Here is a 26,722-nt window from a genome sequence, read left to right on the forward strand (position 1 = left end):
GAAGGAAAAAAAGGATATAAACAAGTACATTTGCTAGAATTACTCCGATGTTGCTAATTCTACTCTGAGTCCAACAAGGACTTACAATTATAAATCCGCAACAAATCCTCTGGGTTACGCTCCGTCTTGTATGAGCTCACACGAATATACAATCAGGTTTTGAATAAGATTGAATCTATTTAGGAAAGGATGTTCATTACTCAGAAATTAAATAATAATGACAAATGCTAAAGGAAACAAAATTCCTTCTTTATACTACCAATTACAAATTAACAGGTCAGCTAAAGAACATGGATTTACTTCGAACAAGGACGCTCTTAATTCATCTGGACTGCTCTCTTAGAATAAGAAACGCACGCCGGTATCAGAAGGTGGGCTAGATATTTAGCTCGTTTTCTTTTGGTAATTGATAAAAAGCAGTAACTACAAATAAAAATGCTAAGTTATCTTCATGTGGTGATCGAATCATCGTTACTTCGAGGAAGATGGGTTGAGAATGTGTTCCTCTTAGTGCCGGCACTTCCAAGAACCCTGTCATCAGTTTTCACAGATTGTCAGGCTTCAATGTACCCCCTAATCAAGAGCTCCAATTGAAGTGGGAAATAGCCATTCTAAGATCAAAGTTAACAAAAAAAAAAAGCCAAGAGACAATTTAGACAATAAATGCAAGAATTCAAGAATCTGCAGCCTCCATTTCACAGATGATGACTTCATCACCAAGTCGATCGACAAGCAACATGGCCACGGGCTCTAACTAAACATAGATCTAAAATAAAGGTCAGACTGAACCGACTTGTATTACTTATTATCTAATTGAAAAAATAATTTTTAATTTGTAGGGGTTGAAAGATGTTCCGTTAGTGTGGACAAATTTTCCTTCGTATTTCTCCTCACCTCCAGCACCCTTAGACCTATTGTAGCAGCATCAAGGAGTTAAAGGCTTCAACTCGACTATGAACGAAAATAGGCTATTGGGTTTGAGATGTTCATGAAAGAAGGGGTTGAAACATCTCAAGAGCTATATAAAAAGTTATCTCAAGATACACTCCGTTCAGGATATATTCTTCTTAAATCGCCAAAATTATCCTTAGTCTAGCTTGAAGCTACAAGGGCCTTGAAATCAAAGACAGTCATGAAATAGAAGATGACCTCACCTTCAAAGTTTTTAAAGACTATCACAGGATTAACACCAGTACAATTTCACATAGCCTAATCACAAAATCACAGGGTAAGATTAAATCTGATATAGAAGTAATCAACATAGCTGCATATATTAGATCAAGGAGGAAATGAAGAACAATGAGGATTATGAAGTCATTGGGATCCTGTTCCGTTGACTATTAGAATTTTCAGAATAGGAGCCAGCTCAATTATCAAAGTTCTCTTTTATCACGGAGCAGATGCCGCTACTCTTCAAGAGACCCATAGCTAGGATATACTTACCAGGTCTTCTCTCTGTTCGTATCCTTTTTTTATTTTATTAATTAGGTATATTCATTATTGATCATTATATATATGAACACAACACAGTAGCATGTAGTTCGAATTATTTACCGTTCCTGTACTTTAAATAAATTTTATAATAAACCAACGACAGTGATTCAATCGAATGGACGAAGTGCTAATAAATAATATCCGTTATACATTTATATGGGCTTTAGAAAAAGTAATGAGACCTTCTAAAAATACAGTTTTAAATAGGTGTTGTTGATTAAATCTTAAAGTTCTGATTATTTTTGATTAGCATAGATTCGGTATCTGGTAAAATGATTTTGGTAAAAAGGTAGCGGACAAAAACGTTGTATGGTATTATCGTTGTGTACATTATCATTGTGAGACAAAAACTTCGTCGATAATATCATCGTGAAGCAATATCATTGTGAGTAATTTCATTATTACAATATCATCATGTACAATTTCGTTACAATTTATATTATATTCGGACGATAAAACTATCGAATGATGAAGAAACATGCCAGGATAGAACCCTTCTAATCTATAATACGCCCTAGCCCACAAATTGTATAAGTGGACAGCTGGGCCTCAATGCTTGTTGAATTTATCAACTGCTGCTTTACTGAGCATCAAAGTACCCTTCTGATATCCCAAAATACACCCCGACCCACAGGTTGTACAGGTGAAGTGTTGGTACCTTTATAATATCCCAAAATACACCCCGGCCTACAGGACATTCAAACACTTCGATCTATGGGTTCTCTTCAAAAAAAATGTGCATTTTTCCCTCATTTTCGTTGTCCAACGTTATGATAGTAAACCTATAATTCATGAGCCATTTTTGACTTGATTCCAAACTATATTAATTGTATTTTGCTCTTTTTAGGAGAAGGCTTCATGGGAGTTGGTACGGATTTTTTTGGGTGCTCTTTCATCACTCTGCTAGCTTCATTGAACGTTGAAATTAAATTAAAGATTCTCCCTATTATTAATGTCAAATGTATGAACTTTTGGATTATTCTCATTAGGAATATCGATTGAAAACCTTAATGAAGACCTAAATGAAAAAATGAAAAGACCTAAACTTTGCTTCTTTTTTTTAATAATTTAGTAACTTTTTGAAAAATCTTCGTGGATGAAAGTTAAATTATTGTGCCAAATTATGATTTTCTTTAAATGACTATTATGTTGATTGCTTTAATAGAAGTTACGAATTATAGAATAAAAAAAAAGTAGTCACACTTATTCTGAGTTAGATATAAAAAAATGCTTAAACCCTAAAATATTTTTTTATTGACTATTTAACTATTTAGAGTATGTGCTGATGCAACATCAATATCATACGAATATCTACTCACACTTATCAACATGGTTGTTTCAATTTGACACATCCTTGTTGAATATTATATCAAATAGGGGTTTTTTCATGTGTGCAACAAAAAACATCTAATGGATAAAAGTCTAATATTAATCAGTAATAGCTGATAGGTCAGGTGTGATATATTTTTTTTTAGATATATGTACATATATTGTAGCATAGTAGTATTAGTTACAACTTTCATTTATAATACTTTTACCAATCTACCATCTTGTACGTACAAATGAGTCAACTTCACATAATTATCCCTGGTCTCGATCCATTTCAGGGAGTCTATGTGTTTGATATTTTCTTCAATTTGGTAATTTTGTCTGAATATTTGGATGTCTTATGCTCCTTACTGAAGGGTCCATTGAATTTTTGGAACGTCTTTCCAAATACATATCGAGAATACTACTCGAGATTCAAATTCGACGAGCTCTTCTCTCATTGATGCTATATTATTTTTTCTTTTATATTCTCTTCCAACGATTCTTCCAAAAGAATAAAAAACTTCTTCCGTTTTTTCATTATAATTAACAACTACATTTTTTATAGCTATCAAAGTTCGATTGATTCTATGAGGGGACAAATTTTCTTTTTCTATTAATTTTATTAGAAATTTTCAGATTACAACTCAAATGATCTTTTCTGGGCCCCGTGAGATCTTCTCACAATGGATAGCATGGCCGCCTTCTCTTAATTCGACATCTTGTCGCGTTTTTATGGGCCTGTCTTCTTTAATGCTCTTATGAAACTACTGACTGAGCCACGTGTTATCCAATTATATTACAGATATAATCTTGAAAGAATCATGGGAGACCTCTATATCAGTACACGCGTATCAAACACATATATTTTATATTCAAAACTGGTTAGACGTATCTTAAATAATAACTATAGGGTCATTCCATGTCAAATCAACGAAAATAAATACAACCCCCCTCAGATTTGGATGATTTTTGGCACACAACCTTAAATTCATGAGTACAATAAGTGTGCCAAATTTCAGTATATAATTCTGATTTTTTTTAGATACAGATACTCGTCTCAGACCAAAATTTTAAACGTCGCTTTAATGATTTTTTACTGGACACTACTTTTTCTTGTACATTTTTGATCCAAAAGAGCTAAACCTCTTAAAATTTGTTACTTAAATATTTTTAAGTGTGAGGATTCCAAAAATGAAGTCAAAATTAGAATACTTAAATTTCTTATGATTTCTATTTTCGTCAAAAAAACCAAAAAAACCTATGACCCAGTGCACCAATTCTACTTAAAGTGAAGCCGAACTTAAATTCAAGACTGCATAAATGTATTGACGTCATTAAAAAAAATTTAAATCTAGAAAAAAATTTGAAATACTCTAGGAAGTACTAGATCAACAATAAAAAAAAATTGACCAACTCTTATGAATATGAACCTTTAGGAACGTGTTTTACATAAATAGGGGTGACACTGTGCCAAAAATCGTGTTGGCTTTTTTATCATAGCTCCCAGAGTGGGATCTCAAAGTTAGGTTACTTTTCTCCGGAAAATTTGGTCAATTTTACTTACGTTTTTATTTCTTAAACTTATTTTATGATTTATATAGACTGAAAAAAGAAAACTGAACTACAGTAATTCATACTATTCATTATAAATTAAACAAAAAAAAAAAAATGCGGTTTATAATATATCCTTATTTCATTTTTTGAGGAGAGAACATATATATATATTTATAAGCAATGATGAAAATCCTGTGTATTTTGGGTTTGAGAACCGAAATCAACATCATAACCTTTACAATTTGAATAATTTTTTGGAAGAGAACAGCTTTAATAACGTTTCATTGAATCAGTGATAATCATCTATGACAATGGGGGGGGGGGGGATAAACAAGAACATTGGCAAGAAATACTCCGATGTCGATTCTACTTTGAGTCCAACAAGGACTTACAATTATAATTCAGCAAAATATCCTCAAGGTTAATCTTGCAAACACGAATGTTCAATAAAATTGAATGTCGTAGAAAAGGAATTAAACTACTCAGGAGTTAAATAATAATGACAATGGCTGAAGTATAATTCATTCATTCTTCAGATTACCAATTCAAAAAAACAAAAAAACGGACGTTCTAAAAAATACCATGGATTTTCATCACTATTTATAAAATATAGAGTTTAACCACAAATGTGTTTACTCATGAATATGACGGAGAGTAACGCTAAAAAATTATAAGTGTAATTCCTTTTTGGACTCAGAATAAAATTGAGGATCTACATGATAGCAATTCCTGCCCATGTCCCTGCTAGATGCGGAGTGAGGTTTGTCTAAATTTCCTTCATCTCAAAGCTGCTTGCAGCTAATTTAATGAAACGTCATAACAGCTAAGCTGCTTTCCTCAAATTGACAGGGTTACCGTGTTGATTTTTAGTTTCTTTTTTTTAACTTGCCAAAATACTCAAGATTTTAATTAGAGATAGACCATAGAAGGGTTACCCGAAGTCGAGCCAAAGGTGTCGTAATATTAATACAGTCTTCAATAAATGACGAAACAGGATGATAAATGACGTTAAGTGAATTTAAGTATATATTTTGCTAACAATTGATATAACATTTTTTAGTTTTTGAGAGAATATATAATATATATAAATTAATTTTAATGAGAAGTAGGCATTACAGAAGTACATATATATAAAGTCCCACACCAAAAATAATATTAAAAAGTTCTATATCAATATTCCGTAATAGTCGTAGTTGAAGAATAGGAGATATTGAGAAAGAAAAATTGGTCTTCCGAATTTTCTGGGTTAAGACGAGTGCCCCTTACATTTAGTACGTGGCGTGTAGTAGAAAATCTTCTCTCAGAGTCAACTGACCCAGAGGGACAACCATAATCATTGTCAAGAAATACATTTGATGCTTCGACTGGAGATTATCCCTTAATGGGGGTAGTGGAGAAATTGGATCGATTGTTTCCCCAACGTGAAACTTTTTTCCGCCAGATTTCTCCAAACATTTGTCCACATAGTCGACATCAAAGTGCCCCCAAACTAGGCTCCGAACCATTATTTGTCTGCAAATGGACTAGCAAACCACTTTTCTTTACACGAGATAATGAAAAAATGATAGTTAAAGGAGTGACATATTTTCCCTCTCAACTTTGATTGGCTTACGATCATGAAAACAGATCAAATGAGTAACTAGATTATTCTAGTTTTGACTTAGACTTAAATTGTAACTGGTCACACAACATATATAGTAAAAAGGGAAATAAGAGCTTTTTATTGATATAAAGAGAAACTGAATCATATTTTTTTTCATATGATATACATATTTCATAGTCGACTTCGACGCACTGGAGGAGGTGCTGAAAAAACTTTGGATTCCGAAGAAACCTCGTTTTCCTTCAGCGATTCCGAATCCGAAGCTTCGTATATCTCTAATTTTAATCGCTGCATACTGATAACTCCCGCATCAAATCCTCAGCGATACTCTCCGTCATTCACGAACACACACAAACATTTTATATAACTAAAATGTTCACTCCTCAAGAATAAAAAAAATAAGGATAACAGCTTTAAAAAAACAAAAAAACTCTCACTATAAATAAAGCTTAGGATTTACAACCCTACTCATTAATATTTGAGTTGTATGTCAGAATGTAAATTTTTACCCATAAATAAATGAAGCAACAGTGGATGGTAGTTTATTAATAATTATTTATTTCCAATCATTATTGCACTTTAACAAACATCACTGCAAGTGAGTTGTATGTAAATGGATGAAATATAATTCCTGCTTTAATTTGGTAAGAAATACAGTAAAAATTTTTTTCATGGAAAAAATCATTTTCATATTTAACTTAATCTAAACATGACTGATATGTCGAATTTAATTTTCTTTAAATATATTATAAAGACATTACATTTAATTTTGTCCCTTTCGGAACTCTGGTGAAAAAACTGAAAATACTGGTTTCTTTGTGAAGTAATCATTTTGGACTGGAGATGTTGTTGGCTGATGGTTAATGGAGTCTTCTTGACCTTGGTTTCCATATGCATGAGGGGTTGTGTAGGCTATTATAGAGGGATTATCACCAGTCTCGGTATTTGATGAAGGTACGCCATTGGGAGGAGAAGGGGTCGTGGGAATATAAGATAAAGCTTCAAGTGGGGGTTTGGCTACTTCAGAGCTGGGTGATAGAGTATTTATTTTGCTTACAGACACGATGTCGGAAGGAGCTTCAGTTTGGCCATCAATAATGGCTCCATCTTCACTTGAACGACCAAAACCATCATAATGGTCGAGACCATGTCCATAGCCATGAGACTTGGTGCTTTTGCATTTTTTAAACCATACGGTTTTTGGTACATGGTCAATAATAGTGATGGGGATGGAGTTACACACTTTTTTTGGAATGGATTTGCAGACTTTCTTCGTGATATCCTTCTTGACTTGTACAGGCACTTGAGAGCAGATCTTTTTGGGAAAGTCCTTGCACTCTTTTTTGGGAACGTGGATGGGAAATTCATTGCATTTCTTCTTAGGGACCTTTGTGCATTTAGTTTTGGGTACATGTTTCTTCACTTGTCTTGGTATTTGCTTGCACTTTTCTTTAGGATGAGATTCACAATGCTTGTGATAACCATAACCTGAGCATTGCTCTTCATAGTAGGTATTACACTTTTGTTCGTATACCCAATCGGACACAGTTTCATAGAATTTGGAGCATTTCTTAGTATAAAATGTCGAGCATTTTTTCTTAATGTCTGTATCGTAGACAGTTCTGCATCTTGTTACACTGAATTCATCACAGTCAGTTTTGTAACCAATGTCCTTGCCTGAATCATATACTGTTTTGCATTTTGTTTTGTAGATGTTGTAGCAATCATCTTTGTATTTTGTGTTGGTTTTTGTAACGTATAGGGTTTTATCTACTTTTTCGCATTTAAAGTTAGGCACCGCTTCTCCATATGGACCTGCTTTTTTCCCATATCCATGATGATCACCGTAACCCCCATGGCCTCCCCCATGACCTCCCCCATGGCCTCCCCCATGGCCTCCCCCATGACCGTGATCATCATATCCGCCTCCTCCATGTCCGTGATCGCCGTATCCTCCACCATCTCCATGATCGTCATGTCCTCCACCATGGCCATAGCCGCCTCCTCCTCCGTGTCCATGATCATGGCCGTAGCCCCCTCCGTGTCCATGATCATTCCCATAAGATCGGAATGATGATTTGTCAGAAACATTGACTCCTCCAGGAACAAGGTCAGATTTTGCTTCTGGTGAAGGTGGGTATAAGAGGCTTTGATTCCCGAAAGTTGAAAAGGATGTGTAGGACTCCTGTGTTGACGAATCCATTACAACTGCCAATATGATTACCTAGAAAATTGGAGTGATTAATAACGCATATAAATAATGCAAATACAATTGTTGCAAATTTAAAATACATGCAGTTTAAAGTAACCCTAAATGGGAGACGAAAGTACCCAGAATCTGGTTGTATTTTTTTAAAATTTCATAACTGGTTGGAGAGAACATTTTGTTTGAAAAAAAAAAAAATCCATTTCGCATTTGTGCACCATGTATATTGATTTTTGTTAGTTAATGTTAAACTCATTTTATAACATCAATGTATTAGTTTGGAATTATCTTCTCTATTAAATGAATTTTGGACATAAAACGAATCATAGTTAAAGGTGTGAGGCCTTATTTCGTTTCTTTGTTATTTGACATTTTGATCCTAGCTAACTACCTTATAAATAAACTAATATATTTATATATATATACGGCATACATATATCATGTATATGTAGGATATAATCTAGTTAAGTGTATATATCTAGAATCTTGATGAATTGGCTTGATTTTTTAATGATGAAAGGAGATGGAGCATCATTCTATTCATAGATATTTTTGCTTTTGAATTTATACTATAGATATGCAATTATATTTAATAAATAAGTAGAATCTCAAATAGTGTTAAATGTGAAAAACATGCCATTAAATAAATTTATCGTAACTACTTTTCATAGTATGTACTTAAAAAAAAAAGAAGGAAAAAAATAAAGAGCACTTCCTACAATTTTCGTCCACAAAGAGATGTAAGTACTCAGGAGGTTCCCGAATAACGCAATTTCTGAAAGGATGAAAAATCCGTAGTTCATGAAATACACATTAAGTACTAAAAACCCTAGAATGGGAGAATGTTGTTTTTAAAGTCACCTTTTGACAACTTTTTGCTGGATTTTTGAGCATAGCTATTCCATTGTTATTGTCATCAATGAAAAGTTGAAAAAATGTATTTTAGACCGAATTGCCCATTGTAGTATATGTATAGGGTTGTAAATCCTAAGCATTTGATAGCGTGCAAGTTTTTACTGTTGACAAGGTGAACAGTGTTTTTATTTTCTAAGTCTGTTGTCATTATTCTCTCATTCTAGAAGTGAGAACATTTAAGTATTTATAAACAGTGATGCATAAATATATCTGCCGGTATGTAAAAATAAAAGAAAGCGAAAATGAACGTGCCCATCTTGACAATTTGAGGAGTTTTTGGGAGGAGAGCTGCTTAGCTGTTATTGTGTTTTAATTGATCAGCTGCAAGGAAAGGAAATAAATACAAATTCCACTTCGTATTTTACTGTAACTACTCTGATCCAGCAAGGACTCTAATTCTAACTCCTCAACAAATCCTACGAGTTACTTTTCGTCTTTACCCCACTAGTTATTATTTTATAATTATTGTTCTCTCTTCAAAAATAAGACAATAATGTTGGCAGGTCTGCTAAATAAACAATTCTTATTGTTATTCTCCGTCTTTCAAGAGCACAACTATATGCATGTATGTTCCCCTCACAAAAAATAAATACTAATAATAGCAGCTTTGGAAAATAAAAAAAAACCTGCTCAGATTGTCAACAAGAAAAAACAGCTCTCGCTTTATACCCATTTTTTTGAATTGGACAATCGAAACTGTGTTTCTTTTCTTTTCCTAAGCATTTATCATACTAAAAGTTAATTCTTTAGCAATAATCTTCCTTATCAACAACATACAATTATATACAAAAACCGGATTGAACATTTCTTCGTGCTCATAAAGGTCAAGGAGTAACCCTAAGGATTTGTTGTGGAATTATAATTGTAAGTTCTTCTTGGACTATGAGTATAATTGAAGATCGACTTCGAAGTAGTTCTTCCATATAGCTTTGTTTATTTCATGTGATGTAAATCGTCTGTATCTTTTTTTATAGCTCTTTTGTTTGGAGTCGGTAATCCGAAGAATCAATTTTCTTTTCCTGACCTGTAGTTATTATTATTTAACTCCTGAGTAGTGAACTTCCTTTTCTAATAAATTTAATTGCACTCAAAACCTCATTGAACTTTCTTTTGCACTCATAAAAGACGTAGTGTAACGATGAAATTTTTTTTACAGAGTTTCAATTGTAACAATAATCAAGAAGATAGGCAAGAATTACTCCGACATCAATCCTCAATTTTACTCTGAATTCACCAAGGACACAGATGGATGTAGTTCATCTTTTGAAACGTCATGACAGCTAAACTCCTCTCCACCAAAACATTCTTCAAATTGTTGTCATGTTAATGATCGGTTTCTTTTTTTTAGCATTCCCAAAATGCTAAGAGTTTTAATTACTAAGTTTAAGTCCTTGTAGATCGTGTTCTTGACTCTGAGGGGCGTTGTAATTATTTATAACACTGCGTTATGTGGGGACCACCTGTTTTTTATCCTCCTATTACTCAAAAAGATAATTATATACATACGTCATATGCGTAGAAAATACAAATATGGGATGTTGTAATAACAATAATTATTAATCCAAATGTAAAAGCCGAGTTTTTGTTCGGATGGGAAATAGAAAAAAACAAACAATGGAGATAAGGGGGAGGAGGGGTAAATGTAAGGAAATGTTAAAAGCTTTTTCTCCTTTAATGATTTTCTAACAACAATAACAAACTAAAAAAAAGCATATCATTAATTAATGAATGGGGTATTACTAAAGTAATCCTACACAGTTATCTCTTCATTATTATAATAACTGTTTATAAGAACCCCCATACCTTCTACTCTAAACTTACTACTCCGGATCGTACATACATATATATATATATAATGGTTGAGTAATGAGTGCTCATAAGCATAGAAAAAAAGAGAACATATTCTCTGAATACCCATTACTTTTAAAATATATGTGTAGACCTACATAACTATGTAAATACTAGTGTTGGGACTTGGTCTGAAAATACTAGACCCGTCTGAGACAGTGAAAAGTATGAATTAATAATTCTTTAATGATTAGACAAGGAAAACAGTTGTTGCGTGCGCTCTTTTTGGTTAATTAATTCCCAAATCATTTTCTGATAAGTCCAGAGCGCGAGGAGATACTCAAAAAAGAGGAGACAAGACCCTTGTAACAAATAAATTGATCAATAAATGAATTGGAATGGAACTTTTGTAGAGCGCAAGGATAATAAAAACCCTTGGAATGTTTCTCTACAAAAATTCCATCTTTGACGGGAGTTCACATTGATTATAGTGTAGTAGATAGTTTGAAAGCTATGATAATTTAATGAAATTACTTTTTTTCCATTGGTATGTTTGTCGCCTCTTTCTTTAGAGTATCTTTAGTTATTTTTGTAAAGGAAAATAAGTGCAAGGAGAAAGTGGGAGTGAGAGATATGGTACTACTGAATTAAGAACCAGGTTAAATGAGCTAGCCTTTATAGGATTTTGTTGGGAGGAAATGAATCACTGCTAGAAATGGATAACATTTAAAGTAGTATTAGGGCTGGGTAGGTATTATAATTTTATTTAAATACATATATATTTATTTTAATATGCATGTTTAAATCAATTTACACCGAAGTGGGGCGAGGATTCTTCTTTCAGAGGGAGGAGCTAACACACACACGATTATTAAATAATGAATAAAAAAGAAGAAAGAGCACACTCAACAACCGGGTTTCCTTTACTTATCGTTAAACTGGATTTTTCCTTTTAAATAAAACATGTCAATTTCTCATTCTATAGTTAAGTCCATGAATGTTGGCTAATTTAAGTGCAATTTGTGGGCCACCCAAAGGGTGTTTTTGTTGGTAGAAAGGAGGATAATTTGCTGAAGAATACAAATGAGATCCATGTATCATTAAAGTTTGTTCCTGAAGCTTCCAAATTTTTTTATGTACATATAAAAAGTTTTTTTTTTCACGCTTCTATGAAATTGATAGTTTCCTGTCAAAACTTAAATTATTAAGCCATTCAAAAGTTCTAATTAAAATATGGATGATGAGTTTTTTGTGAGTGTTATTTTTTTTTCTCTAACTATGCGTGTGTGAGAAACTATTTTAAAATATAAATAAGGTATTATAAATGATATAAATCCATATTGTACGCATTGTTTGTTTTAGAGAGGAAATATATTTTTTAATACAATTAAAGGACTCTTGGGAAAGAATGGACATGAACCTAATAAGAGAAGTAGTCTTTTTATCTCTTCTCTGATTGGCTTAAATTGTTAGCTGTAGATTGTTCCCAATTTGGAACATATTCAAAAATACAATATTCGATTCAAGTACCAAATTGGAATGGTTAAAGTTCATCTTGGTGACTGTATAAAAAACAGTCATAGGGTCCATAGTACGTAGTGCTCCCTGATGTTTTTGTGATTTAATTCTTGAGTTATTTTTAGCTTCCCCGCTTTTTGGAATTGGTAATCTGAAGAATGAATCCTCAGCTTCTGTCATTTGAACTTCCTTTTCTACTACATTCAGTTATATTCAAAACCTGATTCAACATTCATGTTGCACATAAAAGACAGAAAGTAACTCTGAGGATTTGTTGCAGAGTTACAATTGTAAGTCCTTGTTGGACTATGAGTATAATTGGGGATCGACATCAGAGTAATTTTTGCAAATGTCCTTTTTTATTTATTTATCCCCTCCTCCCTCGTCACAGTTGATTGAGCGGATATAAGGAAACGCTCTTGATAGTTAAGCTGTGCTTATCTGAAACTTAGTTTCAATGGTCGTGATTATTATGTTAATTTTCCGTTTAGTTTATTTTTACATTTCAGTAGAGCATGTTTTATGTATAATTGGTAGCATTTTGGGCATGCTTAGAAAAAGAAACTAAAATCATATATGATAACCCGTGTTGATTTTATTTCTAATTCTTTGCATGCCCAACATATAATCGGTCATATCTGAAAGTTTTGCTCACTTACATATCAAGTTTAAATTTGATTCAAAAAGAGTTGATGATTGTTTTGTTTTGTTGACTGTTTTGACTGCAACAGAAATCTGTTAAAAATCACTTTAATGATAATACACACAGGAAATACTTTATATTCATCCTGCTGTATGGCAAGTATCATTATACATACATTGCAATGATGAATGCATTTAGGCTTACATTGATCCTACAGAAATGCAATGATGAGTAATTTCAATGAAAGAAAGTAAAATCGCTTATAACATAGAGACGTCTCTTATATATTTTATAAATCAAATCCAGATAGAGCAGTGTGTCCCAACCTTTTAAATATAGCAACCCCAACCCTTAAAATTTCTTTTATACATAAAAAGGGTGTCTGCAGGATTATATATTTTTTTTGTAAAAATAATCAAAATCTATAGCTATTCACAAAAATTTCAAAAAATCCACAGCAGTTAATAAAAAATTTCAAAAATTAAATTTCCAATCCTAAAATTTTAGTAAAAAAATTTCAAAAATCCACTGCTATTTACAAAAAATTAAATTCTTGCAAAAATATTATTTTTTTTTTTTGTGGGGGGGAGGGGAGGGTGCTTCAGCACCTCCGGACGTCCCTAATATATATTCATTTTTTGAACAACGATTCCGTAGAAGAAAATATTTCGGTCGCAGTGAAGTTTGAGGTCATTTAGAAGATTCCTACAACGCTTCATACGGAATTGTGGATTCTTTTGAGTCAAGAATGGACTCTGTTCAAACTTCTTTCACTTCAGCCAGCAGTTTTGGCCACCATTGATAGGTGCATTAATTCAGCCCTGGACGTGGCTATTTCTATTATTTAAAAAAAAAAAAAAAAATAAAGATCCTGTCAAATATGGATAAATCTAATAGGAAATTGGCTAATTTGGCAATACTGGTGGAAGGAGGAAACACGATGGCGTGATCAAAACAAAACAAAAAAAAAAAAACACGTTTATTGGGAAAAAAGTCGCACAGATGCCGTCCCATTTGGTTAAATCTAGTAGGAAATCGGCTAATTTGGCAATACTTGTGGGAGGAGGAAACGCAATGGTGTGATCAAAATAAAACAGAAACCAAATATGTTTTATGTATACTGGCTCAGACGTTTTGTAGAGTGTTGAATTTATATTAACTGTCTTAATATGCTTATTCAATTATTATTTTATAATAATCCCATTCGTCGAAAATCTATTTACGACCCCCTTGTATTGGTGTCACAACCCCATTTGGTTGCAAACTATTGAGATAAAGGAAGTAGGTATAAGTAAGCAATGGTATTGCCTGACGGGATGTTAAGAGATAAATGAAATTTTATTTGATTAGCTTGACTCAATTATATCTTTATTAAAACATCAAAGAAAATATTGAAACAAATAAACATATATATTTAATTAGAATCGTTCAGTTTTCTTTGTCATCATATTAACTTATCGGTATATCATATTTATATTTATGATAAGTACCTAGTATATGTTAATTAGTGTAGAGGTTCGGTCTGAAAATCATATCCTTTTTAGTGGAGCAAACTGATTTAATTTATAATTAATGTAATTCAAGCTCATATTTTTGCATAAATTTTTGAAAAATATTGGGAATTTATTGACAAAAATCTAAAAGCTTTAATATCCATAGATATAACTATTATATTAAAAAAATTATTGCCAAACTCTTACCCTTATTTTTCATTCTTTAGAAGACAACATCTAAGTATGGAGTAGCTACGTGTGAGTATTTCCATGAAAAATGAAGAGTAAGATTGATGATTTTTTGAAGAGTTATCTTCTATATTGTTAAAAAAACTGAGTGTGTCTGTTCATAGACGCCTAATAGTATGTAATATTTTTCTCTTAAAGTTCTAAGTTATACTTCTTTAGAGTAGAAACGAGTAAAAATATGTACTCGTAAAAAATATGTACTCATAAAAAGTTCCCTAAATGTAAATAGGGAATTATGCAAGGAATATTAAGTGATCATCATAGTGAAGTATAGCATAAATATGTACTTCAAAAAGCTACTCTAATCAACAAAAATATTGATTACAATGAATATACGCATAATTTTTGCAGCTATAAATATCAAATTCCCATTTCAATGAATAAAAATTAGTGCACTTTAGAGTATGGGTCTCCAACTACTAGTGTTGTGTTTCGGTATGAAAATCCTAGACCGGTCTGAGGCAAGTTTGATGTGGACATCTCTCTAAGAAAAAAAATCAGTTTGGATCGAGGTGTTACTTCGCAAACACAAAAAATACACATTTTTTTTCTAGCTGTCGTTACTTTAACTTTGTTTCTCTAAGTAGTGTTCTAAACGTTTATTGGTTGAATTGGAATTAGCTCTGTTGAACCTGTATACCATTCCCAGAAATGATTAAATAATATTTATAATGTTAGGAAGAATACAGCCAGCTGATTATGTTTTTTTTTATGTTTCTTGTGAACATCGTCTCTTTAACCTCATATGAAGTCAAATGTGTTGTATAAATCAATTTTCTATGCCTCAAAAATGAGGGTAGGAGAAAAAATGAGGCCGTAGATTGAGACCAAAAAAGTCGGTCAATCGATTTATAAATGATTTCGGTGTTAGGTCTGTAATTGTAGTCTGGACCAAAATTGGACTGATTCTCAACACTACCAACCAACTGGTAGTGAGACATTTGGTACCAAATGAAAAATGTTTAATTTTAATTTTATTTATTTATATTTTTTTAATCATCAGTCGAAAGTTAAATATCATTTGGAGACAAGATGTGAATAGAAATCAAATGGAACTTTTGAAATAAACCTATGAGAAGTGTAACTGTTTCTGTATTCTCAATATATGCTTGTGTTGTTCGGTGTATTGGTACTACTGACAGATTTAACCCTTCGCGAGTTGTGGTAAGAACTCCACGGTTAATAAAGCTAAAAAATTACAATTGCTATCATTAGATAATGTGCTATGCAATGATTTTAAATTGATCCGTTGTATTCAAATCGGATAATTAAAATTGGATTTATAGCGGAAAAACTCTCATTTTTTAGATCTCTAAAAATCGCCAATTACTAATTATACACTCAACTAATCATCAACAACTATGAGATAAAATACATTGCCTATTTAATTTTGCATCTTTTTATATAAAATAAGTATCCCTCTAAAACATTTGCATTAGAAGTAATTTAAATACAAACAAAATAATGGAAAAATCACGACGTATTTATTTACCAAATTTGGGGTTATTCAACAATGGAGGAAGTCATCTATCCGAATTGATTTTACAAACTATGTGGAACAAAACTTTAATTGTGTACTATCATTATGAAACAAAAGTAAAATATCTTTAATCTATAAAAATTTGTTTTATTGCTTTTTGAAAGAAGGAACTTATGTTTGCCTACGCTGTATCGTGAATATATTATTATAATTATTTTTTTTTTTTTTTTTGGGAGATTTTATTCACTTGAGTAATTTGGGAAAACAGCATGGAAATCATAGTTGATAAGTTTGTAGAGTATATTTTCCTCAACTCTCTGAATCCTTGCATGATGATAGAACCCAATGGGAGGTCGAAGTAATTTAATATATCTCTTTGTTCCATTTAGTTCACACCTAGTACAAAGAAAGTGCGCTGCTGTTTTGTCATTTAAATGACATTGCAAATTGTTTTTTTTTGTGCTTAATTTATTGTTATTTTTTTCATGAAATTCCGCATGAATCCTTGTGGGAGTAGAATTTGAAGCTTCTGTTTACATAATTCAATATCATATGTTGAAAGATATTACAAAATGAAGCAAGAACTGTATAACTTTAATTATCGAATAAAATGAGCGTTAAACTTCATCAATCATTTGACAAAATGAAATATCTAATTATCTTTCCTTCCATCTAATCAACATAACGTTATCCAACAGACATAAAACTTCACATTCTATTTTTTATATATCAGCTGTTGATTTTTCTACTACTTATTAGTGTTTTAAACTTAATTTGATCAAATTATAAAGAGCTATGATGTAGTTATGTTTTAAAAATACTAAATTTTAAAGAATTTTCTCTTTCCGTATTTTTTTCTATAGTAGAAAATTTCGGAGCACACCAAAAAACGTCCAACATGTCCATAACAAACGAACAAGGCAAACGTTGTGGACATGCGTACAAACATAATAAAAAGATAAGTTTGAAGATTGAATTCGAAATGAGAAAAATAGCGGTTCCTGTTTTATAAGACTTTGTGTAACTGTGGGGATTTGAACTTTCAAATCTGCTACAAAATACTTATTATTAATGAGTCACTCTCAATAAATATGTCAAAGACAATAACAAATATATTCATAAATGAATGTTCGTCTGCCTGGGAGGACAGTGAGTGTGTGTAACTTTAGTTATGTGCGTCATATTAAAAAAAAAAGAAATAAAAGGGGATTACTTATTAAAATAATGAATTTGACTTTTGATGAGGTTTACAACCGAGTGTGAGTTGTTGTTGGCAAAAAAACAAAAGCAATACTGTTGTCTTCTCTCAAGCTGTTATCATTATTCTTTCCTTCTTTAGGAGATAATATCTAAGCTTTGAGTAACTATGTGTAGTGTGCTCTTGAAAAACGCAGAGTAAGACTGAAGATTTCTTTGGGAGTTATCTTTTATATTATTAAAGCAAAGTGTCTCTATCTTTTTATCTAATTGTCGGCGCATAATAACTCCGAGTAATACTTGGTACTTCTGCTAGTAATTAATATTCGGACGACTATCCTTGGAGGATTCAATTATTGCTAAATTCACATCACATATCCGTTCTATATAATTCATCTTATCACATGTTAAAATTTTGAACACGTTTTAAAAGTATATATTCATTTCAAATGTTGGATATAATTTGCTTGAAATCTATCTGAAGTTTATTGGGAATATTTAATATTTTCAGATAGGTATACAAAAAAAGAAAAAAATAAATCCGGATAAAGTAAATCCATTCAAATCTAGAGACAGACACAAAACGAATATATTTATATACCATATTATAAAATATGGTTTATTTTTTTATGCGTAAATATGGAGAAAGTACAACTTTAAGGCCCTCTTTATGTATTTTTATACATAAATTGAATAAATATTAGGTTCATTACTCATATCCAATAAAGAACTCTGGGTTACTATTGGACATAAAAGATTCAGCGGCAAATGAAAAAAGAAAAGTATATGAAAGACTAATAAATTCACAACCTCACGTGATAAAAAGGAAGAATTTATAACAAGATACTAGTGTTGAGAGTCGGTGCAATATCAATTTCTTAAAGTTTGGTCTGAAGTGATTTTTTTCACTGATCTTTTAATTGGTTAGATGGGATTACACTGATTTAGTTTGAGTAAACATTTTAATATTACATTTACTCCATCTGGCCTAGGAATCTTCTTTGAAGACCCTATACATAATGTACATTTCCTTCTCTAGGAAAGACTGGGGCATGAAACTACACACATTAAGTTCAAGAGAATAATTTCACTCGAGTGCGTTGTCTACGTCGTTTAATCTTTTTCTAGAACAATTTGAACCCCTATTTTGGTCAAAATGCCAATCTCAGACCATTAACTGACATTTAATCGCGGACAAATTTTTCCAGTCTCAATATATAGACGAATGTTCTGCCCTATCATGATTTATGAGCTGTACAAATCGAATGATGAGGCCCAAATTGTTGTAACTCAAAAATTAAAAATATACGTTGTATAGATCATCCTACAAGTCGAATATTTAATGTTAATATTTCAAAATATAGAAATTCAGACCGTGGAAACGAATTTCTCAGATCCATTTTATTGTACAAAAAGGAAATCATTAGTTTTCATGGTGTTGTGCCAGCCCTTATTTATTCAGTCCAGTCCAGTCTTAGGACCGGTCATATCCATCCTTGGGACTGGTCCTTCCGTTTGTCAGTACTAGAACTGATTAAAAGAAGAAAAAGAAAGTTGAGTCACGTCATTGAGGACCGAACTTTATAAGTAAGACTGCTATGCAGGACTGAACTGGACCGGACCCAGACTGAACTGGATGGGATTGCAGTCATCGGTCCTAAATGAGAACTGACACAACCCCAATTATTCATAGTATGAGAATGGAATTTCCAAACTTCATTCTGCAATGTAAATATTTCACTTCATATGATATTAAAGTTTTTATACTTTAAGCCAATCAGGGGGAGATAAAAATAACTACTCCTCTTGTGAGGTTCATGTCCCTAGAGTCCTTTAATATCATAGAGGCTCTTTCCTTCCTGAAAATACCACTCACAAGTATAATATATAATCGTACAATATGGATTTATATTATTTTAAATGCTTTATTTATTTTTAAAAATAGCTCCTCAAACACGCATAGTTAGAAAAAAACACTCATTATCCATATTTTAATTACAACTTTAGAATGGCTTAATATTGTAAAAAAAACCAAACCCTTTTCTATGCACATACAAAATATAAAAGCTTCAGGAACAAACTTTAATGAATTGAAAAGATATTTGTATACACAATTCAGATATTGAAATTACTCATTAAAAATATATAGTTATGTTTAAAATGCCCTTGAAATTTATTTAATTATTGATTCAATTATTTTAACCATTGAATCAATAATAAATGTATGATATATATTAAAGTCTTCACGGCAATGTGGTGTATATTAACATAAAAAAAATCCTGATCAAAGCTCAAGAAATGAGAAAATTCTAATTTATTTAATTACTTCATATATACATATGTATATCAATATTAGGATTTATTTTCTTTAAAAAAGATCAAATTATAATTATGCAGAGGAATTTTTTTTTGAAGAAAAATAAATAAAAGTAAGTCTTAACTTAAACTATGATAGTCATAGGACCTGTCCTTTTCAGTCTTATATGGCCAGGGGCGTCTGCAGGGTGTGGCTAGAGGGGCTGTATCCCCCCCCCCAAATTATGGAATTTTGCATTTTACTACTAATTTTTTTCATCATTCGGGCAAATTATGCTGTAGAGCAAAAAATCAATTATTTGAAATCGTTATCCGAAAAATTAAATTTTTTATTAATAGCTATGGATTTTTGAAATTTTTTCCTAAAAAATTTAATATTTGAAATTTCATTTTTGAATTTTTTTTTTAAAATTTTTATTTTGTTTTGCACTACTTTGGATTAGAAAAAATAATTAATTGTTTTTGAATAACTATGCATTTTTATTATTAAATTCCAAGACCTAAGCCCCCCCCCCTCCTCCCTAAAAAAAAATATATATCTATAATCCTGCAGAAACCCCTGTTTTACGTCATTTTCGCTCTTGAAGTTTTATCATAACCTCTTTCAAAGAGACGAAATAAAGTAAGTTTAAAGTAGGAAAGGGGATTGCTCGAACTTTTTCTACCTATCATTCAATATATTCTTCAATCCTAGCTAGGAGTGAAGAAAATTAAGAGATAGCTCGGACCCTAGAACTAAAGGGTCGACTAATCCGTCCTTAGGACTGTTGAGGGGGGAACTCAAAAGGAATGGAGTTACAGGACCGATTCAACACTTCTGTCCATTTTTTTTTAAATTGATATTTTGTAGCCTCCACAATTTGCGCTGAAAGTTGCTCCCAGATTTATTGTCACATTAAAATAATGAGAAATTGACCTAATTTATTGAACGGGGCCAATATAAGTCTTTTAAATCGAATAAATGTTTGTAACTATAGCTCTAATTCTTAAGTATCTTATATTATACTTGATTGTTTTTATGTTGACGTTTTACATATGTGCATAATTTGTAAAATATCAAAGTGTATAGTAACGTAAAGATGCATGTATTATTGTCTATAAAAATAATGGCGTCACTCTTTCGTACTTCATGAGTATCGTCATGGTAAATATATCATGGATACAATTGAAAAACAATAAAAAACACTGCTGAGAGAAATAAAAGAAAACTTAAACTGACAATCATGAAAAGTGATCCGTTCATTTCAAAAAAAGAATAATCCTTGATTTTATAGTTATACATATGTACAATAAATGAGAGGGAAATAGAGTGTTGTAAAACAAATAATAATCTGACACTGATATGTGTTGAAACCTGACCCTGATATCTCATTCTATCATTTTTGTAAAAACATAAAAACGTGTAAGCATCTTTTTAAAGAATGAGTAAGCGATTATTCACATTGGAAATGACCTTATCCCAAATTCTATCCATATATAAAAGTAGAAAAAAAAATAACTTTTATCGAATTTGTATTTGACTAAGAATTGAAGCAAAATTAAAGTTACATACCAAAAATGCCATTATTGAAGTGCTCCACTTTTTTGGGCCTAAGCTATCAAGTTTGATAGGGATAAAAAGATTTTTTTCTTTAATATATAGGAAAATACTGAAACCTTGCCCTGTATTTGACTCTCAAAATTTTTTAGAGGAAAAAAAAATTCCAAATTTAATTTGCTATAAAAAAACTTGAAAAAATTTCAAATATTAAATTTTTAGACAAAATTCAAAAAATAAATTTTTAGCCAACATTTTTCAAAAATTAAATATTTTGGGTCAAAATTTAAAAAATACAATGTCAAATATATATATATTTTTTTTTTGAAAAAAATTTACATAAGACAATGTCAAATGTATGTATATTTTTTTTTTGGGAAAAAATTTAAAAAACAAAAGAAAATTTTATTTTAGCCCTTTTCCTTGATTTGGGGAGGGTTACATCCAGTCCAGCTCACCCCCTGTGGATGTCCCTGATATTGTATTCATGTTTTTGATCTAAGATAAATATACCAATAATAACAATGTAGCATCAAGCGTTTATAATACATATATAGCATATAGTGCTCACTGATGTATATCATATACCAATACAGTATAAAGTGGAAAGAGGGATTTAATTAATATAAATATATGTTTAAAATATTTTTGATCTAAAAAATATCAATATAGTCGCATTAATACAGGAGTTTTCCTTGTAGCCTCGATAGTATATACATTGAGCACAATATATCGTGCTCCCAGATGAATATCCTGCAGGAAGTCTTTTATGAGTACACACGAATGTACAATTAGGTTTTGAATATGTTTGAATATATTTAGAAAAGGATGTTTACTACTCAGGAATGAATTAATAATAACAACTGCTAAGGAAAATAAAATTCGTTCTTTATACAACCAATTACAAATTAACGGGCCACCTCAAAAACACACCGGATTTACATGTATAAATTGAAGTATATAATTTTGCATAGGGGTGTGTCATGTAAGCTTCTAATTTGATACCAAGGGGGTGAAAAAAAAATCAGTCGAATTAAAAAAAAAAAATCTAATATGCCTTGATTTGGGGAGGGCCCTCCAGCTCGCACCTGCGAACGGCCCTGTAATAGGTAGATACATTCCTTGTAATTTAATTCCCTGCAATGTTAATCCCTGGACATTTATTTCCCATTTTTAAAAGGGATATTTTGTGACATCATACCGTTTATTTTTCTAAACTAGTTTTATGGTTTTGTTAGTATTTGATCGATCTAAAAGACTAAAAAAGACTGCAGTCCTATAATTCCCGCCTTAATAAAATTTGTCAGTCCTAGGTAGTGTTGTAAAGAGATGGAAACTAGGAACGTGTTTATTGCTTACACTAAAGCAAGCTGGAAATTTTTTTCTCATAATGGAGTGTTGATTACATTTGTATTCTTTGACGAATATTCGTCAATTTTGATTAAGAAATAACTCTTATCAACCCTTTGGGTATCCTGCAAATATCCCTTGCAGTAGGGTAAATTGATTGTTAATAAATTAATAAAGTCTCTTAAATCAAAGAAACAAAGAAAGGTTTTATAGTATTGTTAAAACACTTGTGTGTCTTAACTCATGCCACAAATTTGAATCCAAAATGGACTCAAATATGTCTAGAAATATTGTTATATGAAGTAAAAAAATACACATTGGGATATTTTCCTTGATTTAATTTTTGTTCAAAATTGATTTTATATTTGAGTACGACATATATTTTTAATAGTTTATATTTTCATTAAATCGATTCTGTATGGGGGTTCTTCCCTATGTAGGTGGCATTTTATACCAGTGCTTACATATATCATGTCCTAAAATATTATATTCAAAATTTTCAATAGCTTTTAAAAAGCAAACCGTAAAATAATATTACCAATTAAAGGTTGTGAGAAAATAATTGAAATTCAGTTTATTTATTTAAAAAATTAAATAGACATGACAACTACTTAAAATTGACTTAATGAAGGCCAAGAATAGTTTGCATAGCCTTATAAAATGTAGAAATCACTTAATATATCTCTAACATAGGTTGTTTTTACTCAACTATTGTCAAATTTTCTCAAAATTGAGTGTTGATTACAATTTTATTCTTCGAAGAAATTGTTTGGTTTTCCTTTTTAAATGCAGCTTTTAAATATTGGTTAAAGGATTTTTTTTATTCTTTAGCCCATGATTTTACACCATTATCCACAGATTTTATAGCTATCGACTTTTCAAAAAAAGAATATCTAGGTGTATATATTGGATAAATAATGGATATCGTTTATACATTAAAGATATTTAAACATGAATATATTTTTTGAGGAATAAACATATTTGAATAACGTAATTTTATGCAAACAATTTTGATCCTTATTTAAGATGAAAATTTAAAAGGATGTGATACTTAACTTAAGGATGATAAATATCCATTTAAATTCACAAAATTAAGTTTTATTGGATAGGTATCTTTTTGTTTGTAATTTAATAATTGAACAATTCTTTAAAAAAACGTATGAATTCAAAGGGTCGGATGTTTTTTCTTATTCAAAAACATTAATATCAAAAAAGGATTCCAAAAAATGTTATTTAAGATATTAATAATTAGTTAACAACGAAGTAAGCGAAGATGATTTCTCACTAAAAAATTGTGTGATGGACTTGCGTAATTCAACTCATTATCTTCAATTTCTATTTGTAAAATATTATGATTAACTGTACAAAAGCACCTCAAATTTCTATTTAGAGATTGCAAAAAAAAAATCTATATATAAATATAAGCTTATTAAATTTTTTATTAACATATTGTGGTGGTTTTAAATGTGATTATCACTTGGAACTTGTTAATGATTGACTATTATCCTTTGTTTACTATTTTTGAAGTCGATTCTCGAATTTAATAAAGAAGTGATCTGATCTATTAGAGAAACTGCTGAAACAATTTATTTGGAAATCTTTATAAAACGAACTAAAATTGAAATGAAAACTCTGTTTGAGTAAATATCTGAGGCTTTGAATATTATAAATTATATTTAAAAGGTCATTGCGGGGCTAATTTAAGTTACATTTATCAGTTAAAGGCTTTTATTATTATTATAGTTATTTTCTTGAGTATTCCCATCATTGACCATAGTATGTCTATGAACAATTTGGCCGTTGATATTTATTAAGCAAATATTAATAAAATAACAATTTCTTAATAACAGGATTTTTACTCAAGGCTACTTGGGTATTAGCTTATCACATATGTGCTAAAAAATGCCAAAATAGTAAAAGATTAAATTAAAAAGATTCACTTTCTTAAAAGAAATATAATCCGTTAAAAGATAAATAAAAAAAGTGTAAGAATCTATAATGTTATTTGTGATTTCTTGATTTAAATTTTTTCAAAGTAATTGAATTTCAATAAGAAAAGGAATTTTCCATTAAAAAAAATAATATAATTTTTCACTTACCACTAATGGTATGATAGTATTCTTCAGCTGAAATTGCTTCATTGTATTTTGCTTTTGCTATCAATACTAATGTTATGCCGAAATCTCTTTTATTGATTCAGTTGTTGATTTCCAAAAATAAATAAGTAACTCACTTCAGAATTGATGTTCAACACAAACTAATCTTTTTAAAAAGATTTGAAGCATTTATGTTGATTCGAATTATTTATTTATTTTTTATTTTGTTCGCAGAAAATGACCTTTTAAATCCCATCACTCCTTTTGATTTGTTTCCCGTCAGTGTCCTTTTTTTGTATAAATATATATTAACACGCCTTTATTTTTTTTTTTATGAAAAAAAAAAAAATATATAAAACATTCAGATTTCCTACCAGGTAAATTCTATTGGAATGAGAACTTGAAGTAATCGATGCTGTATTTTTTATATATTAAATACATTTTTTTATAATTGTCATCATTACATTGATGATTTACTAAGCCTTCAAGAATACTTCATTCTATCTTTTTTTATCTTTCCGGAAATATTTTAAAAGAGAGAAAAGCTCTTTGTGAAAAGTTTAACATTTAAATTTTATATACATATCTGACTCGTCAACACAAAAACAGGCTAGAATGTTTATTCTTATAATGTAGTGTGGATTACATTTGTATTTTATACAAATCATCTTTAATTTCTATTTAAAAATATTCTTATTAACCATTTTGGTGTGCCGAAAATGCAGTTAAAGTAGTCAAAAATAATCGTTCTAAAAAAAATTTAGATATGTATAGATTTTACTATACTTATAGACGTACCGGAAGGGATGTCAGGGACCTCGTGTGACGTCTCTGGCGCCCGAGCATTGCTTCTTGATGTCTGTTGGTTGCATAATTTAGAGTTGCATGAAAAATGTGTAAAATAAAATAAAATTTTGTTGTTGGTTTTATTAAAAATAAAACTTATTCATATTTAACTGAGTTTTTCTTTTTGAAATTTCAACACATAAACTCATAAACTTATACTGGCTGATTAAAAAATTGTTTTTTAATCACCCAGTATATGTATTGACGAGCTAAATGGTCGTTGGACTTAAAATAGGATGTAACGTCCTTAATTTCAGAGCTCCGGTAATTCTATGACTATATTGACCATATCAATGCCAATATAAATCTATTGAATCAAATCAAGTTTATACATTATAGCTAACATTTTTGGGTATCTTAACTCATCCCCCAAATTTGAATAGAAAGCCTTTGAATGACTTAACTATGTTTATTAAATATTGGGTCGAATGCATATAGGGTGGGAATTTAAAAAAAAATAAGGATATTGTAATTTGCTATTTATTTCCTATAATTAACTAAGCAATTAACAAATCTTTAACATTTTTAAAAGTTTTTAAAGTCAATCACTCAAACTAACCATTTCAAGCTTCAACCACAGCCTCCAACCTGGCTTTGCACCTGGCAAAGGCCTTGATGAGTAAGTCTTGTTTACGTTGGCCACTGCCTTCATAATGAAACCCCACAAGGATTCAACAGTAGTATGGGGACGTTTATTGGACTCTCTCTCCAAGACTCCACTCACAAAGTAGTTCAAAAGGATCATATCTGGGTAGCTATGAGACCACATTTTATTTGCCCTAAACATAAGCTATTAAAATATTAGTTTTACCAGAATATATCCGGTTCCAATTACCCTATTTGTACAAACTGATCCAATGTAACAATTCTAGCATGACACCAAATTTGTCAGGATCAATTTAAGCTCTCAAACATAATTATATCCATCCTTGTTCATATGCCTTGCACGGAGACACACGATAATGTTCGTAGGGTGTTTGTGTTCGGGAGACATTGCAAATATTTTGTATTTTTCCTTATACAGTTTTGTTATCTAAATCTGTCGAGCACAGTTTCATTAACATAGATCTCAGGGCTGCCGAGATATTGACCTATAAACTTATTCCAGATTTAAAGTCCCCATCCT

The 26,722-nt window shown here is 30.9% G+C and overlaps 1 protein-coding gene and 1 long non-coding RNA gene across 4 annotated transcripts; one reads left to right on the forward strand and one right to left on the reverse strand.

Annotated features, from left to right (window-relative positions):
- The first annotated feature begins 401 nt into the window (after positions 1-401).
- Positions 402-2,738, forward strand: LOC121132479 (uncharacterized). Of its 3 annotated transcripts, XR_011778931.1 has the most exons (7): positions 402-777; positions 840-1,228; positions 1,284-1,457; positions 1,531-1,666; positions 1,725-1,879; positions 1,969-2,270; positions 2,342-2,738. It is a non-coding gene; the product is annotated as an uncharacterized lncRNA (long non-coding RNA). The 3 variants fall into 3 exon arrangements; XR_011778929.1 differs by lacking the exon at positions 1,531-1,666 and having other exon boundaries at positions 1,745-1,879; positions 2,342-2,687; XR_011778930.1 differs by lacking the exon at positions 1,531-1,666 and having other exon boundaries at positions 1,750-1,879; positions 2,342-2,687.
- Positions 2,739-6,499: 3,761 nt separating this feature from the next.
- Positions 6,500-24,913, reverse strand: LOC121132478 (uncharacterized). Its single transcript, XM_040727887.2, has 2 exons — positions 24,754-24,913; positions 6,500-8,186 (listed from the first exon to the last, which is right to left on the reverse strand). Exons 1-2 carry the CDS (start codon positions 24,793-24,795, stop codon positions 6,726-6,728), a joined length of 1,503 nt encoding a protein of 500 aa, XP_040583821.1. The 5' UTR covers positions 24,796-24,913; the 3' UTR covers positions 6,500-6,725.
- Positions 24,914-26,722: the final 1,809 nt, after the last annotated feature.

Source organism: Lepeophtheirus salmonis, chromosome 2, assembly GCF_016086655.4.
Source record: "Lepeophtheirus salmonis chromosome 2, UVic_Lsal_1.4, whole genome shotgun sequence".
NCBI classification, from domain to species: domain Eukaryota; kingdom Metazoa; phylum Arthropoda; class Copepoda; order Siphonostomatoida; family Caligidae; genus Lepeophtheirus; species Lepeophtheirus salmonis.